The sequence below is a fragment of the Montipora capricornis genome, chromosome 1 (genome assembly GCF_036669925.1).
Source record: "Montipora capricornis isolate CH-2021 chromosome 1, ASM3666992v2, whole genome shotgun sequence".
NCBI lineage: Eukaryota > Metazoa > Cnidaria > Anthozoa > Scleractinia > Acroporidae > Montipora > Montipora capricornis.
This window is the reverse complement of record NC_090883.1, coordinates 5,608,037-5,625,536: the sequence shown is the minus strand read 5'-3', so window position 1 is coordinate 5,625,536 and position 17,500 is coordinate 5,608,037. Positions and strand designations below refer to the sequence as shown.

Genomic DNA, 17,500 nt, shown 5'->3' with positions numbered 1-17,500 from the left:
TGGAGACAGTTCACCACTTGGGGCGGTATTAATTTAACTATTCTCTCTTACAATGCACACCCCCTCCCCCCCTTATCAGTGTTGCTAGCAAGACAAAAAAATGTTGGAAACTTAAACAGTCAACACTGAAAGGGGGAGAGGGGAGGGGAAGTGGAAAAAGTTTAGGTGTTTTTTAATGTAAGTGTCTCAACAATTTTGCAACTTGTTGTTGCAGTGATTGAAGCTGACTGCCCCAGACCCACCAACAGCAAGAAGGAAGTCGAGCAACTTTTCCAGTTTGTGAGCCAAGTGAAAGGGAATATTGTTAAACACTTCTTTTGTTCTTACTGTAAGGCATATTGTGGCAAAGGTACTCAGGATAATTGCAGAAAAACTGAAATGAAGGGAACTTGTCACATATGTGGTAAAAATCTTGCTAGCACTCATTGAAGCTCCAATTTTTAAGCAGCTGGAAACGTTTTTTGGAGGTGAATTTATCACATCTTTTTTTTATATTTTAGTTGTTTTTAACTAAGAGATGGTAAAGATTTACATATGTAAGTAAAAACGACATCAGGGTCTAGGAGCATGCAAGAATCTTCATACAGTGAGCTTTCTGAAGGCTTCTGTACAGTATGTCACAGTAAGGGATCATTCTGATCATGATTTGTTTCCCTGATCATGATTTGTTTCCCTGTTTCCCAACAAGACAGCATATATTTATTTTTAAAAAAATGTCAAAGGGGACAACAACAATTTGTGACCTTTCACGTGAAAACGTTCCTAATAAGATATCCGTGTGTGCGGCTAAACGCAAGGCATGCAAATGGATGAGACACGGATTGAGAATAAACACCAGATACTTGGAATGGGTGAACGGCATCAGATAATTTTTGCACGGATGAGGTCACATGGATGAACGGTAGAACAAATTTTTTGCAAAGAGGTTGCAGCTAAATGGTGACAATAATAATTTTTCGTAGTAATCAAAAGAGCGGGTGCCTACTGTGTGCCACGTTGATTTGCATTGGATTTTGTAAGAGTTATAATGTTAACTGAAACTGCATGTTAAAATCAGTATTCCACCCTTGAAGGCGTGATTAATAGTCAAATAGTTCACTCAAATCGAATTGAAACTGTTGACCGTTGGATGCATTTACGAGAATATAATTTTGGCATTGAATTCAGTCCGCTCGGTGCAGCATAGCCACTCGCACGCGATCAGTGACTCATCATTGATATTTCATAGTCGCTGCTAAACACTTTTCGTTTATCAAATGACAGCATTGCGTAAAACCCTTTTTAAAGATCAGTTAAAGAAAAAGTGTTTTCCATGAAAGTACTCATAATATTCTGCCGAATTTAGTTTTATTTTACTTCGGACCTTGATGCGACGTTGCTGTGCAAAGCATGTTGAATAGGGCGGAAAATTCAATGTATGCAAACACTCCAGAAAAAAAATCCTATGTCCTTAAATTTAATTGATTAGTTGCAATGTTCAGAAGTGGCTGTATTGCGTAGGCAGTGGATCAAAAACACGGCCCAGACTCACAACTGTCTATTGACGAAAAGCTGCACACGTAGCTGTGTTACACAGTGGATCAAACAGAACAAAAAAAGCTCTTTGATGGAGCTGACTGACTGTGTAGACCCTTGAGAAATTTGATCCTAAATCGAAAAGTTTGTGATATTTGCATTAAAGGTAAAAAAACATTAAGAAAGATCAGGAGTGGTTATGTTAACGTGGATCGAACACACACACAAAGGTAAAATTTAAGAATCCGATCCCACCAACGTGTCGGCCGACTGTCGGTCGACGCGTTGGCTGCTGTTTAAACTTATAACGTATAAGATGCGTCGGTGGCATGTCGGTGACTCATTTGGGCCTTATTGAACTGTTAAAAACGTAAACGTACCTTTTTCAAACTGAACGGAACTGTCTTCGACCATATTGTATTTCGTGATATTAGAACCCAGTTCCCGTAACGACAAGTGTTATTAGAACCCAGTTTTCACTCGTTGCCCGAGACTTCGTCTTCATCAGCTATTTTTATATACTATTACAGGGCTTCTAAGAGGGTGCGAATTTGCACATGCGGGACTTTGAAGTATCATTATGCAGCAAGGAAGCAGGACTTTGAAGTATCATTAAGCGGCAAGAATATATTTGAGGACAAGGGAACAACATAATGCAATTGAATTGGTCATAGACTTTTGGAAACTTGGTGGCTCCCAAAGGAGCCATTTTTTTTTAACGGCAACAGATCGCCCAGCTGCCTTCGGCACTCCTGCTCGATCCTTTTAACTGAAAGTTTCGGGTCTCCCAGCCTCTCCATGGTGCTCTGGTATGTCACTTCGTTTACAATTCGCAGCTCTGCTATACCCAGAAAGTCTCTAACCGTGCTGCGTGCTGTGCCTGCGAGTCTGTACGCGTTGTTCAGGCTACACTTCTTCTCATTCATAATGGAGAGCACTGCCACGTATCGGCAATGGATTTCAGTAAGGTCATTGCGGTCGACCTTCGCAGCACTTTCATGGTTTGTTCCAGCTGGTGGTTCTGAGTTCTGCAAGGCTCGCAGCTGCTGTTCCAGGGTCTTAATGCGGTCATGTTTGGCTTTCAATTGCTCTTTGTAGGTGACCATTTTCTGTTCATTTTGGCGGACCAAGTCTGCCATCTCATCGGCGTCCTGTTGAGCCTGCGCTAGCTGTTCTTCCCTCTCTTGGTACTGATCTTCAAGCTCATCAAACTGGGCCTTCAGATCTTGGTAAGCCTTGCCAAGTTGCTGATTTTTCTGCTGCAACTGCCGACAAATTGATTTGTAGTTAGGCTCAGCTTCTGGAGACCCTGCAGCTACCTGCGGCTGCTCCTTTTCTGTTGCCCTCCTTCCCTTTTTAGTTTTCTGTTTTTTAGCTAGTGGCTGCTCACAATCACATTTACGACTGTCGCCACTAGAAGAACCACTCATCACTAAACAGTGGATTCTCGTATGACCAGATTGTCCACAGACAGTACACTTAGTTAGACGTTGAGACATAGTTGAGTTTTGACAGTTGCAAATAGATGCTAATGGTGTCAACTACATTGAGTTGTCACATTAAATAACATGTTCCTTTCATTTCATTCGTTCAATAAGAAGCGTTGTGATTGGTTTAATTTGATCCTAACTTTGATTGGTTTAATAAGAAGCGTTGTGATTCGCTGTTTTTCAGCAACGGTGATTGGTTTAATTAACGAAAGTTCGATCCTAATGAAATCTCTTGATCCTAAGTTCATTCTTCTCTAGCATTTTGATCACGACTCTATACGACATGGAGTTCAGTGATCTTTTAGTTATACTGGGAAAATATCAGAATGTTTTTAATTTCTGCGTGAGTCAAAAGATTTTAGCGAGCTGTCAGCAGTGTTCCCAATGTGGTTCTAAGATGGAACTTACAGAGACAACACGGGTAAAAGACGGATACATGTGGCGCTGTACGAATAAGCGATGTCGAACGTGGCTTTCAATAAGGTCGGGATCCTTCTTCGAGGGATCTAATATCACATTAAGTTCCTGGCTGCATCTGATGTTGCTCTGGGCTATGGAGATTTCGGGAAGCAAAATTGCGCGACTTACGAGCCTTTCAAAGCCTACTGTGGTCCGTGCGCTGGGTGAGCTAAGAACAATCTGTTCCAACAAAGTCCTGAATGCCGGAATTAAGCTTGGGGGCTTAGGGAAGACCGTGGAAATAGACGAGTCGAAGTTTGGTGCCCAGAGAAAGTATAAGAAAGAGAGAGTTTTGGAAGGTCCGTGGGTATTTGGCGTAGTGGAGCGAGGATCGCAGAAGGTGCTGCTTTTCCGCATTTCCGACCAAACTAGAGAGACCCTTGTTCATCGTCTCATCACTACACATATCCAACCTGGAACTGTCATCTATTTAGATCAATTCACTCCATACATACCACTCGACCAGCTAGGATATATCCATGTATCAGTAAATCATTCCAAGAACTTTGTTGACCCCGACAGTGGTGCACACACCAATACCATTGAAGGCGTGTGGGCTTTGGTCCTTTAGGAGCCACCACATATTAAAAGTCAATGATCAATAAAGAGTTTAAGCTTCCCAATCCTTTATAATGCACGAAAAATAAGCATGTTGGTCGACTTGCAAATTAACTCCCCGCTTTGGTAACCGACCCTTGCCAAAACATCGAGCAGACCTAGGTACTAGTGTTTCATTTTTAAAATGGCGGCTATTTGCCAATGACGTTTTCGTCGTTCCTTATGAAGTTGTTCTTGCTTCCAACCGAAAGAACTAGCAAAATTATAAAGAGTAAGTATTTAGTTAAAATTTAAAAAAACGATCTCTGGCTAAAATGATTAAAAACTAGGAGCTTTTGACTGCCTGAACTGCAGTCTTCGACGGGCAGTCGAAAGCTCGTAGTTTTTAATCATTTTAGCCAGAGATTGTTTTTTAAATTTTAACTATGCTTTATCCTGGCTGCGGCCCTTCAATATTTTCAAGTAAGTATTTAGACCAACGTGTTGGTAGTGTTTCAACCAACGTGTCAGTAGTGTGTCGGCCAACGCATCGGTAGTGTGTCAACTGACGTGTCGGTAACGTGTTGGCCGCACAATCGCCTCATAAAGAACCACTTTCTTTTCCACCTTGAAACCGGTTTCGGTTTTGGTTTTCACCTTTATGGCTTCTGAGACCACAAACCACTTTCGTTTTCTCCTTTAGACTGAAACAGCCTTCATAGTGTTGACATCTAATGAGAAGTTCACAAACACAAAGAATGCACGTTGTTTATAACGAAGCACTAAAGCCAAGTTTGGAATCGAAAACCTCCACCAAACACGCAAAAGCCGAAAACCACGTGATAGCCAAAACAGCTATCCTCAAGCCCACGGTGTAGTATCTCTTTTGGGGAATAAAAGCGTGTGACAAAGGAAAAATGACGAAAGTAACGACAGTGTATTCCCTCAGGAAATACGATTTTATCCAAAGGCAAAAAGCACTCGATATCTGAGAGAACATTTTCGGGGAAAATAGTTGCACAAAATTAAAGGTAGTCTTGAATAAAAACGTATATTGTAACCGAGTGTTATGAAAATGGCTGAGAAGTGGCAGAAGAACCGTGACCATTCACAGATGTTTGCTTGCTTTTTGCGTAAGTCCGATAATTATAATCATGAAATCAAAGAAATACTTATTTGACAAATCCTTCGAAGTGAATGGCTGGCAAATTGTTTGCGGACTGATCGCTGAGCTGGTCGCACAGATGATAATTTCTTTGAACAGATAACTTGATCTGTGTGTAGGCTCGCAAATTTTTTTAAATGGATAACTTGACCCATGTGCACGGCAGGCAATTTTGTTAGAATGGATAATTTAATCTGTGCACATGGCTCGTAATTTATTTCTAATGGATTACTTGATCTGTGTTCACGACTGGCAAGTTTTTTCGAACGGATCATACACGTCTTGCGCACAGCTATCCGTGTGAAAACGGCAGATCATAAGGAACGTTTTCTCGTGAGTGAGAGGTTACATATTCCCTTATCCAGGGCTAAGGGCATAGCTATCATATACAATGTCATTATGCAATCAGTCTTCACTGAAACCTAGAGTAGACTGCATGTAAAAAAACTCTCAAGCATGTAGAAAATGGCTGGCATACAAAGTCAATGGTGAGTTTCTCAAGTGGCATCCTTGGAGGGTTTACCAGAATACCACAGTCAATGGCAGAAATTTTTGGTGAGCATGATAAATTCAGGTGCACTTTTACAGGAAATTTAACCCTTGCACCATCTCCGTTTTTGTCTAAGCATTGATCCCATAAATGGTGAAAATTGCACTGGTCAAAGTCCTGCTTCTATAGCATGCCATCTCTGCTGGCTCGTCCTTTCCCCTGAAAGAGGAACCGGTAACAGTCATGGTGGAAAAACAGAGTTGGTGGTCCTCTTAATTTACTTTTAATTTAGATGTAATAGCCAGGAGTAAGTGATCTATATTTTCCTGTAGTCGAGCTTGTGGGATCACTGGTCTTTCATATGTCCTAAATAAAAACATGGCAGTGTAAGCTTTTTTGTTTTGGTCTGACACAAATTCTTTATTATCTCATCATGTATTAATTTCTACAATACATACATGTACTCCCCTACAGCACTTGAATATGAAGAACACTGCACTAAGTTATATTTATTTCATAACATGTATTTATTCTCCTTAATTGAGTGTAAATTGTTAGAAAGAATCAAAGCAGTTCGCCGAAAAGTTACAGATAGAATAAACTATTGCCGAGGCCTGGATATTATTCTATTATAAACAAAATACTCCTGAATTTAAGTTTCCTTCATTTTGTGATTAAACAATATTTTGTAAAGGAAATAATTTGGAGATCACTATAAATCAGAACTACTTAAGTTATCTCTGGAAAGAATCCAAATCACAATGCTGTACATGCAAATTTAATTTACCGCACAAGATCAACTGTGAGGTTATCTTCGTCTTCCCAGCTGCAGCTGTAATAGCTGTACCCGTCCAACTTTATAAGGTAGTCAATCTGCGAAAATAAAATTACCTCAAAACTCAAACGTTATTTAAATATCAGATGACAATTTCTCATTCTACGTAAACTTACATTCCTCTTGAATAACCGGAATTTACGCGTACCTTGTGATTCAACAACCATCTCGAAGTGACCCATTCGGCTTTAAAATATTCTCCTCGATTGGTGGCTTTTCTTCTTCATGCTGGCTCCAAAAAGTTGCTTGTGACTTGTGACAATTGCTGGGAAAATATGCGCCTGTGGTGCTAACCGCTGATAAAATCTGTGCCCACAGTGGTTGTCGCTAACAACATGTGCGTCAGCAATTGCAACTGCTGACTGTATGGAATTGTCGCCATGCATCACCAGCTTGTGTTTTCAGAAGTTTGTTTAGAGCACGTACAGGTAATTTGTTTTTTGCCACAAAAAGTCTGATAATTAACGGAGGAAAAACTTCAAATTTTTAAATAACTTTAAGAAATCAGTCATTGGTCTATTATGAAGAGAAGATATTTTGAAGATTTATTATTTCTAAATGATTACCATGCAGCCTAACTTTAATTTATCAGAACTCTAACTCATTAAACAATGCATGTTCAATAACCTACTGATGGTCTCTTAATTTTATGCTGATATGAAAAGGTGAGGAAAGGTATATAAGAATTGCTTGTTTTCATGTAATAAGCAGGTGACCTAGAGACAGTGATTGATTTTTATACATTGTTGCACGCTGTGTCATGGAACTATTCCTGGGAATTGATTTCAGTTTTGGTACAGCTCTTGTTCCACTGGTGGCCTGGTATTGGTGGATGGTCTTACCTCTGGCCTTATACTGCTCAATGGTGTTACTGATGGCCTTGTTTCACTGGACGGTGTTACTGGTGGCCTGATACTGGTGGAAGCTGTAACTGAAGGCCTGGTACTGGTGGAAGGTGTTGTGGATAAAGTGGCACTAAATGAAGCTGTTTCTGTGGAACTGTTGCTGGACATGGGTGCTGATGGTGATGTGGAGTCCTGAGCAGGCCTTATGGCCCATTCTATGCCTTCCTTTGGTTGACAACGAGTTGATGGCCTCCAGTGGGCTCGTCTTGTTACTAAGTTAACACCGACACGTCTGTTAAGGTTCTTAACATATGCCTCATCAAGTCTCTTCATAATATTTCTTAGAGCAGACCTCGCCCATGGCAACTTCTTGACCAAATATGCTGAAAGTCTGCAGTTCCCTTCTTCATCTTCTGAGAATTATGATTCGTCTGAGCTAGTGTATTCTTTCATGCCAATGGCCTTTCGTATTTCAGCCTTCTTCCCAAGGGAGCAAGGTATCCGCTGTAGGACTGAAAGCCTTCTGTCAATTTTCTAGGAAACAAATAGAACACAAATAATAATAAACAGTAATATTAATTTGATTAATTATGGACAAAAACATCAGACAGCTTGATAGAATGCATATAATATTTTAAGTACTTTAAAGGCCCACCTTCAACCGACATGCTTATCACAGCGGTCTGATTGGATGAATTTCAGCTTTGGCTGGATTTTCATATATAAAAATTGTTCCATGGCATGCAAAGCCTGTCGGTTGAAGGTGGGCCTTTAAACTTTGACCCACATAAGGCATACACTCACTCAAGATAAAGCTCAGATCAAATGTTGCGGTAATTGTGAAGAAGAGTTCCCCAAAAAACCTGTCGGTCGACTGTCGGCCAACAGACTACTGACAGGTTACCAACAGCTAACCGACAGCCTCCCAACATGACCCAGATACTTACCGATGGATGGTAAAAGAAAGCTTATGAAATACGTAACGGATATATCATTCGCGAATTTGATAACCAACAGGACAATCGATATATTAAGGTTTTAAGGTGATTTAATTCAAACCTCAGAAATCCAAGAACAAATGTTATCAATCATGTCGCTGATTCCGCTGAACTTTACTAACAAATCGCCCAATAATACCTAGCGCTCCTTATGGTATGTCATATATGTTCCAGTGATGTTTAGACCTTTAAGGTTTGGATGACGTCATGTTGCTATTCCGAATTTCAAGCAAAAATAAATTGATTTATGTACTCCCGAATTTTGTCTTCGATAACTAGTAGTATTTTGACTTGAATGGGTACCGCAATAATTGATTTAGGCACGTGCATGCCGCTAGATACATTAATCAAACAATGTTGCATGGTCAATGACTTTGTTTTATTTGGTGGCTCCTAAAGGAGCCATTTGTTTTCAAACTAAGAAAACTTAGTTTGATGCGCAGAACTCGGTAATGTCAGTGAGTAAGTTGTTGAAGGGATCACCAGGGTAACATTTCTGCCAGTTGAATTTGTCGAGGTAACTTCGAAGTTTGCTTTTTAGTGTCCCGCTCATGGCCTTCAACTTTTTCTTGATTTGACTCCATACTCCTTCTATCGTGTTCGAGTGGTCGCCTGTGAAAGGGTCACAAAGTTCTCGAAATGGTTAGCCATGGCATGGATGTAGCGGAGACTGTTCAGGTTGAAGTACGGGGAAAACTTGTCAGAGATAATAGTTGTTCCAGGCCTGACCAGTTGCTGTTCCAGACCAGCCACCAAGGTTTCTCTCATTCTGTTGGGTACTCAAAACGCTAGAGCTCGGCCAGTGCCTCTTTTGACCATGCCGAAAACCCATGTGCCTCGACTGATCTGCCCGCAGTTGTACTTAAGTTTGTGGCCAAACATAGTTCCGTTGATTTCTACCATCTTTCCTCCACCACCCAGTTTAACGTTGGCGTGTAGAATTTTCAGGAAGCAGATGTCGCAGAGTCTCTGAAGTGCTGTGATGACCGTATGGAGCTAAAACCCGGTTAGTAGCGGTACTTTTTCGTTGGACTCGTCAATCGACCACAAGAAGATGAAATACAGTCAGTGCGACTGTGGGATTTTGGAATCCTCAAAAAAAGAACCAGCTGTGATCGACCTTCGTTTTTTGCACTGGTTCACTGGACATTCCCAGTGATAACCGTCATCAGAGTTATCTCGTAAACCCACTTGCTTTCCACGAGAGCACCTACCCCTAGCAGCCAGCAAGCCACGATTCACAAGAAACGTTAAAATTGCATGGCAGCTTTGGATCAAGGTAAGAAGCTCATGATGATTCATGATGAAATGAGTTAATTCACTTTTCTAATCAGCCTTTATAAAACGTTTGGTCGGATTCAAATTAACCAATGACAACATTGATCAAATGGGGCCTAGCAGATGTGTTTATTAACCAATCAAGTTATGATTAATGCAACTAAAAAGGGAAGACTATTATTATCAGTGTATCAGTGCAAAAAAGAGAAAAAACAGCGAGGTTAGTGTTAGCATTCTATCGACAGGTTACCGACAGATCACCAACTGTCAGTCGACTGTCGGTCGACTGGTAATCTGTGCTGGCTATATCTGTCGACCAACAGTCAACCGACAGGTTTTTTGGGGAGCTCTTCTTCACAATTACCAAAGTTGCAAAGCACTTAACACCTTTTAAGCAAGTGGGCTAAGTCCTAAGAATGTTATATGCATATTGTAATTCAAGTTAACCCTATTGTCACATTCCTTGCTATTAAAATAATACAAGCCACAGCTGTACACCCAAATGTAAGAAATTTTTAACTACTTTCACAATGCAGTTAAGAGTTGATATGCCAATTTTCTCTTTAAAACTGGTGATGATGATATTAGGGTAGACCAATTCAGTTAGCACAAACATAGAGGGAAAAGTTGAAGAAATTCTTGCTTTGAAAAACAACAACAACAAAAATCCAATGACCATTCTGGAGAGGCAGTGTGGCCCAGTGGTTAGGGCACTGGCCTTGAGATCCGGAGACCCCGGTTTCAAGACCCGTTCTGACCACTCGTTGAATTTGTTCCGGGTAGTCCCAGGTTCAACTTCCCAGCTGCACTTGTAAATAGCCAACTGATTTGCCTTCGGCCAGTTGGGATTCTTAACAGTTGTTGTTGTTGTTCTGTTCCGTCATTTCGTTGTGTTTCATTGGCCCTGAAAAGCCCCCATGGGGAGCGGTCAATTAAGTATGAATTTTATCACAAAAGATCTGACAGCAGTCAAAAAAGATATTTATTTAATTTGTTTATTTAAATGAGAAACCAAATAGCAAACTCCTGAGGTGCTGTTAAAAATTGGTCACCAAAAGGCAAGTAACACCAGTGATTCAAATTATTTATTTATTATTATGACTTTTGTTGTTGTTTCTTTATGGACCACCATCACTTCAACAAGCAAATCAAATCAAAGCTTACATCTCTTATTCTCCCTTGCTTCCAACAAACGTCATTGTGGGTCTGTAGTGTTCCTAGCAGCAGTATCCTTGATGCTTTTGAAATACATTGCCGCTGAAGCTTAAAAAATATAGTGATGTACAGTCAGATTCAGGATGACGTAAAATTTACAGTATCAAAGCACCACAACTTATACAGAACATGGAATGACTCATGTATACATTGTTTTAATCCAGTAACCCAAAGCAGATTTAAAAGGTTAGTGCTTCACATCCAATCCACAGCAAGGAAAATAAAGTAAGTAATACTGCCTTCTTCATTTTTTTTTTCTGACTCTTTATAAGGTATGCAACTTTCTAAGATAGTCCTAATGGCTTTTGTATTGAAGAAGACAGCTGACTGTAATTAATTTTATTGCTCTAAGGCGAGTATTTAAATATCTTACGTTTTTTTGTATAAAAAGACTAATTCGTCACCAGGTCCTTTGTGACTTCATTTTGGCGCCCAAACGGTACAGGTACACAAAAGGTTATTTACTTGAAGTATAAACTGGAAGTTTTACTACACTAGCGCAAATCAGGCAAGTTGAATTTAGGGACAGCAACCAAGGTTAAAAAAGGAACATAAGTTGTTAGTTGTTTTTGTCCTCCATGCATTGTCAAAGAAATGTACTAAAAAGCTGAGAGGGCTCATGTTTCAACCTTTTGAATTCTCATGATTAATTGTCGTCATACATGTAGTTTCTTAAAATCCCATTGAATCATGCTGGGCGAGGGCAGAAGAATGCATTTGAAGCCTTTTTGTGCAACTTTTCTTCCCTTTGCTTTCCTCTAGATCTCTTTTTGCTCATTTTTTTCTTCCCTCACTTTCCCTGGAAAGCCTGATACTTGGGCAAAATATTTCATTGAATACTTTACCTGCATTCTGATAGTATGCAGAAAAAAATTAAAGATTATGCCGACATTTTTGGCCATATTATGTGTAAACATGTGCTGATTATGCGGAAATTACATCGGATCATGCCCGTCCAATGTATTTACATGCTTATGGTAAATCAGGACTCGAAAGTGCGACCAATACAGTCACATTTGTGACTGAATTTTTTACCTTTGTCATTAAAATAAATGGAAGACTCACCAATTTGCGACCAGCTTTCCCCTTTGAAATAAATAAAACAATAATGCTAAAATAAATAAAACAATAAAAAATTATTTTCTTCCTCATCATGAATTTTGTTTCAATTCGGAGATATGGAGCAAAAATGTAATATGGTTGGACTGCAATCCATTCCCTCAATCAGTGACCATTTTCAGCAGTTGTTTTACACATATGTATTGTGGGCTGCTATTTTCCCTACGATTACAAATAATACAACTATAACTTGCACCTAAATTTTCATATATCTTGTCGCAAAATTGTGACCAGAATTTTTTTAAAATTTACGACCCCAGGGTATTTGTAATTTATAATGTGTGCAAACTGCTTTCGAAACGAAATGACATGTTTTCTTCAATGAATCTTCAATGTTCAGGAAAATAATCATTTCAAAACCGTTAATCTCTTTAACTTTTATGTTTGTGAGGATGGTAAGCAGCTGCTTTATCACTAATATCAGAAATTTCTTCTGTTTGTGTGAAAAATATGGTAATTACGCACAGGTTGCGGATCCACGCGGATCCAGCAGAGGGGTTGGGCAGGACATGGGGTGGGGATTTGATTGTTATTGTTCACCACAGGTCTTGTTTTTCTGAAGGAAGGGGAAATGTAATCTTTCTTCACCTATGCAAAGATGCATTTTATTTTGAACATCAATCTAAAGGAAGGCCTCCAAGAAGAGAATTGTTTGACTTCTTGCATCAAGCATGCACTAAACATCCTTTAAAAATTTCAAACAGCTGATAAAGGTATTGCTATCATTACTCTTACAGGTCATTCCCCATATGTTTGTGAAGATGTCTTGGGTGATGACATGGATTTTCTCAGTACAGACAATGTTGACATGGAAGAAAGTAAATCAGATGAGGAAGGTTTTCATTTTATTGAATCAAGCTACAATACAGATTGAAGCATTGTACTGCATTGGCATATTACAATATTTTATGACCGTCTTTTAATTAGTTTTGGTTTGCTTTTTTCATATGAAAAGTAGTGCATAAAACTCTGAAACACCTGTGCTTGTACAGCCGTATATTGTACATTGACCTGGTTTTGATTATTTTTATTCAAGGATTTAACTTCTTGCACCGATAGTTCTGAAAGCAGTGGTAGTTGTGAGGATGAAGATTCTGAGGAATGGCATGAAGATGTGGCTGGAGATGAACTCCTTCCAGAACCAACTCGCCATCAATCATCAGTTCAAAAATTGACTACATTGATCCAGTGGCTGATTTATTTTTTTGTTATTTTGGCAAGCATCCACCAAACTAAGTGACAATGGTCTCGAGTGGCTCTTGCGGTTCTTATTCCAGTTTTTACATATCACTGGAGTAACCTTCAACTGTGAATATCTCTGTCAACTGGCCTTAATGCTTCCAAGCTCGCTTTACCTGTTGCGTAAGTTTGTAAACTTAAAGCATGATAACTTTGTCAAATTTGCAGTTTGTTCAAAATGTGCAGCACTTTACCAGCTGGAAAATTGTACTAGAGGGGTTGGAGGAAAGATTGCACGCAACTTATGTCCAAATAAGCCATTCAAGAAAGGTAGAAGGGGGCAGTGTGAACACGTTTTGGCTAAAAAAGAAATCCTGGGCAGTGGCAAAGTTTGTTTCTATCTGCATAAACTGTATTGCTTCAACAGCATTATTGACCAAGTTGAAAATTTGCTTAAGAGACCAGGTGTACCTGAAATGTGCGAGCAGTGGCGTGAGCGTGCTGTGGAAGAAAACATTCTAGAAGATGTGTATGATGGTCAGATCTGGAAGGACTTTCTGAAGTCTATCAATGTGGAGTGGTTCCAACCTTTTAAAAGAAGAAATGATAGATCTGTTGGGGTTATATACCTGGTTCTTCTCAATCTGCCTAGAGAAGAGCGTTTAAAATGGGAAAACATTATAGTTGCTGGGATTATACCTGAGATGTCAAAGAGCCCAAGTCACTGAATCCTTCTTTGGAGCCAATTGTGGATGAGTTTAAAGCCTTTTGGAAAGGAGTAAAATTGACAACCAGTCAGAGCAAGAGATACCCCTGACCTATCGTGGGGCTATTCTTCTCGCATCAGCTGACTTGGCTGCGGTCCATAAACTTTGTGGATGTAAAGGACATTCAGCACATCGTGGCTTTTCCGCAAAGTTTTGGTGAAAAAAGTGATTATTCTGGTTTTGACAGATATTTGTGGCCCTGACGTTAAAATCAAAGTTATCATCTTCATGCTGAAATGGTTCAGAAAGCTTCCACACAAAACAGGCATGGTGAATTAACCAGAAAGTATGGCGTCTACTTTAGTTGTCTTTTGAAGCTTGAATATTTTGATGCGGTAAGGTTAACTGCTATAGATCCCATGCACAACCTTTTCCTTGGAAGTGCAAAACATGTCTTCAAACTTTGGGTTAAGAAATATTTGTTAACCAAGGGCCCGTTTACATGGAAAGAGGATGATCCTAGCGCTGGGATCATCCTAGCACTAGGATCATCCGAGCGCGGTATGTTTTCAGCTTTCAGTTTACATGGGAAGGGTTGTATTTGGCCCCAGTGCTAGGATCATCCTACCGCTAGGATCATCCTATCTGAGAGGAGGGATGATCCTGGCGCTAGGATGATCCTGGCTCCATGTAAACTGCGTCAGGAGGCCCAGTTTGCCCACCATCTTGAAACCTGACATGGCCCTGGGGACGAGTTCTGGGAACAACATGGCGGGATCTTCTCACTCATCATCGACTAAAGGCCGACAATTTCGAATTTCCCTGCCAAACGATGAAGACGAAGATACCGGTGTGCAACGTGGGGGTGCAATATTGTTTCAAAAATACAGGACCCAATTGCAAAGTAGAGAGGCAGCGGAAACAACAGGGCAAAATGTGTTGGATGATTCTCAAGAAGATCAAGATGAGCTTAATGGTTACCAACCTCGCCCAAAAAAGAGAAAACAGACTGATGGAGTCACTCAAAAGAAATGGACCTGGAAAGATGAGTTTGTTGCCAGCCTCATTGCTTACATAAAGGAATACAAGGCAGTATGTGATTTCAATGGTGTTGACTTTGAAGCAGACTTGAAGGACTTGTACACTGAACTTCATCGTTGCCTGGCGTCGAGGTTTCCAGAAGATTTTGGCCTAGATAAGGTAAGCGAACCTTCAACTGCTGTAAAAGACATGTCCTGTGAAGAATATGATTTGTACAAGAAAACCACTGCAGAAGAAAAGATCAAAATTGCAAAGGTTTATGATCGAATAAAAGCAAAGGTCAAAAGCATTCGCCAGGACTACAGAACTGCTGTAAACAAGGGTACCAGAAGTGGAAGTGGAAAACTGGTAAAGGAACATTTTGACATCCTGCGTGAAATTTGGGGAGGTTCTCCAGCTACAACCATGTTGGCTGAAGGTGTGGATGGTGATAGTCTGCTCTCTGACAAAGTCAAGAGCAGTAGTGAAGGTAAGACCTCCATGACAGGGACAAAAGGGTCACATCATAATAATAATAATGATAATAATAATAATAATAATAATAATAATAATAATAATAGCAATAATAACAATAATAATAACAACAACAACAATGACAATGATAACAAGAATAAATTGCATACACACAAGTAACATATGTTCATAACTTCAAAAACAGTCAAATTACAGCTGGTTAAAATTATTTCAAAAAGATAACATTTATGCTGGAGCCAATTTTAAAAAAGCCCAGCTCTCTAACCTCTATGTCATGGCAGGGAGTCTAACATTTTTACAGAGTTACTTTGAGGTATGAGGATGATTGCTATGGCCATGGCGTCACCATCACAACAGCAGTCTTGGAGTTCTCCGCCACCAGATTACAACAGAGTTTTGTATCCTACTGCTATGCATGGAACTCATGCATATACCATGGGGCATGATTTTGTAAGAAGTCCTCCCAACTTCCCAGGCGAAGATGGTCATTTTCAAAGTTCATCACCAAGGTCATACACTCCCAGCCCCACTCCATCTGACCAGGTCTCTGTACACAGCAATGGTAGTAGTACTGCTGGATATGCTTCCTACAATAGTTATTGACAAGGAAAGCTAAAACTGACACACAGCATACCTGTTGTAGAATGTCAATTTGTGTTTATTAAAATGTTGAAAAGTGTTAATATTGAACTAATGCTGGGATCATGCTAGCAGGAGGATCAAAATGTTGTTTGGCAGGGACAATGACAGAAACAGATTATCACACACAGCAAGGTCATACCAGCATGAAGGTCATTGTATCAAACACCAAGTACCATACATGTACTATATGCTAACAATGATTTGCGGTTAAACAGGAAATGCATGTCCCACTTGGACAATCCACCTGCTAGGTTGACCGTACTCCTTTGAACATGGATAACTGGAAAGCCAGGTTCCAAAATCTTACGTTACTTGTTGGTGTTAATGTTTTCCTTATAAAGTGATGGAAAATGACATTTTAAAACTGTATAGCCTTAAGTTCATACATACAAGGTTCAGCTGTGTAAATATGATGCTTGTTTAATTTTGGGGCAGAAAAATTCTCACCTGTATAATCTTTCATGCTCCTAACCCAACATTTGAACTTTTTTTATCTGGGAGTACATACACTTGGACAGTAACTATCAGACTGAGAACTACATGTATAAAGCTTGGTTCTAGTCATCCCATTTACACCTCATGCAAAATGGCTGCCATCATCTTTTGTTATCTGGTCAAGATTCTTAAAAAGCTGAGGGTAACACTTGAAAATTAATAGAAGAGTATACTACACTGTCCTTTAAATTACAGGCTGCAAAGTTGTGACTCGTTTATATTCAAGAGATTGGTATGGCCTGTTCAGACGATATCTTAACCTGAATTTTATTGCACTTGTTACATAAATCTATTTGAAGACCTCCAAGAACTAATGAGGCTGTAAACAAACGAAACTAAAAACGAACCAAAGCTATAATCCTAGCGAAAAAATCCCTTTATGTTCAACTCACATGAATGCGATCAAATAAGTATGAAAACTGAACTATTTATAGCAAACGATACTAACCACTTAATGGATTGCCTTTTGTTTGATTTTCCCAGGAGGGGCAACACCTATATGATACAATACAATAGCTTAGAGCTTTACTTATTTGTTTCTCATAAACATGGCCTGTTTAGCCTTGTGTTCCTGTTTGGATAATATAAATGTCCCTGTAACTTCCCATTACATAGGAATATGGCATTAAAACTCTGCACACTGATGCACTGACTTTATTTTTATAAGGTAGACCACAAATGTTTCTTCTGGGGCCAAACAGTTAATGTTTACCATATTTGCATTGGATTTAGACTGCACTGAAGTGAATAATGTTTCATACAGAGCATGGAAGGTAAGAAATAAAATCTGTGGCCTTGAATTAAATACAACTGCTCTACATTCTCACATCCTTGTTAGTAATATTCTTGATTCAGAGATTCTTGACAGACTATCATGCATTGGGAAGATATTCTTTGAATACCCGAGTAATGATGTTTCTAACATGAACACCTTCAGCAGAATTGAAGTTGTACAGCCTGTCAGGTAGTGTGAGAGGTTGCGCTTCCCTGTCTCTGGCAATTTGGCGTTGAACATC

The 17,500-nt window shown here is 39.6% G+C and overlaps 1 protein-coding gene and 2 pseudogenes across 1 annotated transcript; 1 reads left to right on the top strand and 2 right to left on the bottom strand.

The window, feature by feature from the left end:
* The first annotated feature begins 3,288 nt into the window (after positions 1–3,288).
* Positions 3,289–4,035, top strand: LOC138055518 (uncharacterized). The gene has a single exon (XM_068901436.1). The coding sequence runs from the start codon at positions 3,289–3,291 to the stop codon at positions 4,033–4,035; it is 747 nt and encodes a 248-aa protein (XP_068757537.1).
* A 4,726-nt stretch (positions 4,036–8,761) lies between these two features.
* LOC138055512 (uncharacterized) lies at positions 8,762–9,714 on the bottom strand (annotated as a pseudogene).
* A 7,642-nt stretch (positions 9,715–17,356) lies between these two features.
* LOC138055505 (putative nuclease HARBI1) overlaps positions 17,357–17,500 on the bottom strand; it is a 1,854-nt pseudogene continuing 1,710 nt past the window's right edge.

Excerpts from the sequence above, each read along its gene's own strand:
- LOC138055518 (XM_068901436.1), top strand. The coding sequence starts at position 3,289 with ATGGAGTTCAGTGATCTTTTAGTTATACTGGGAAAATATCAGAATGTT.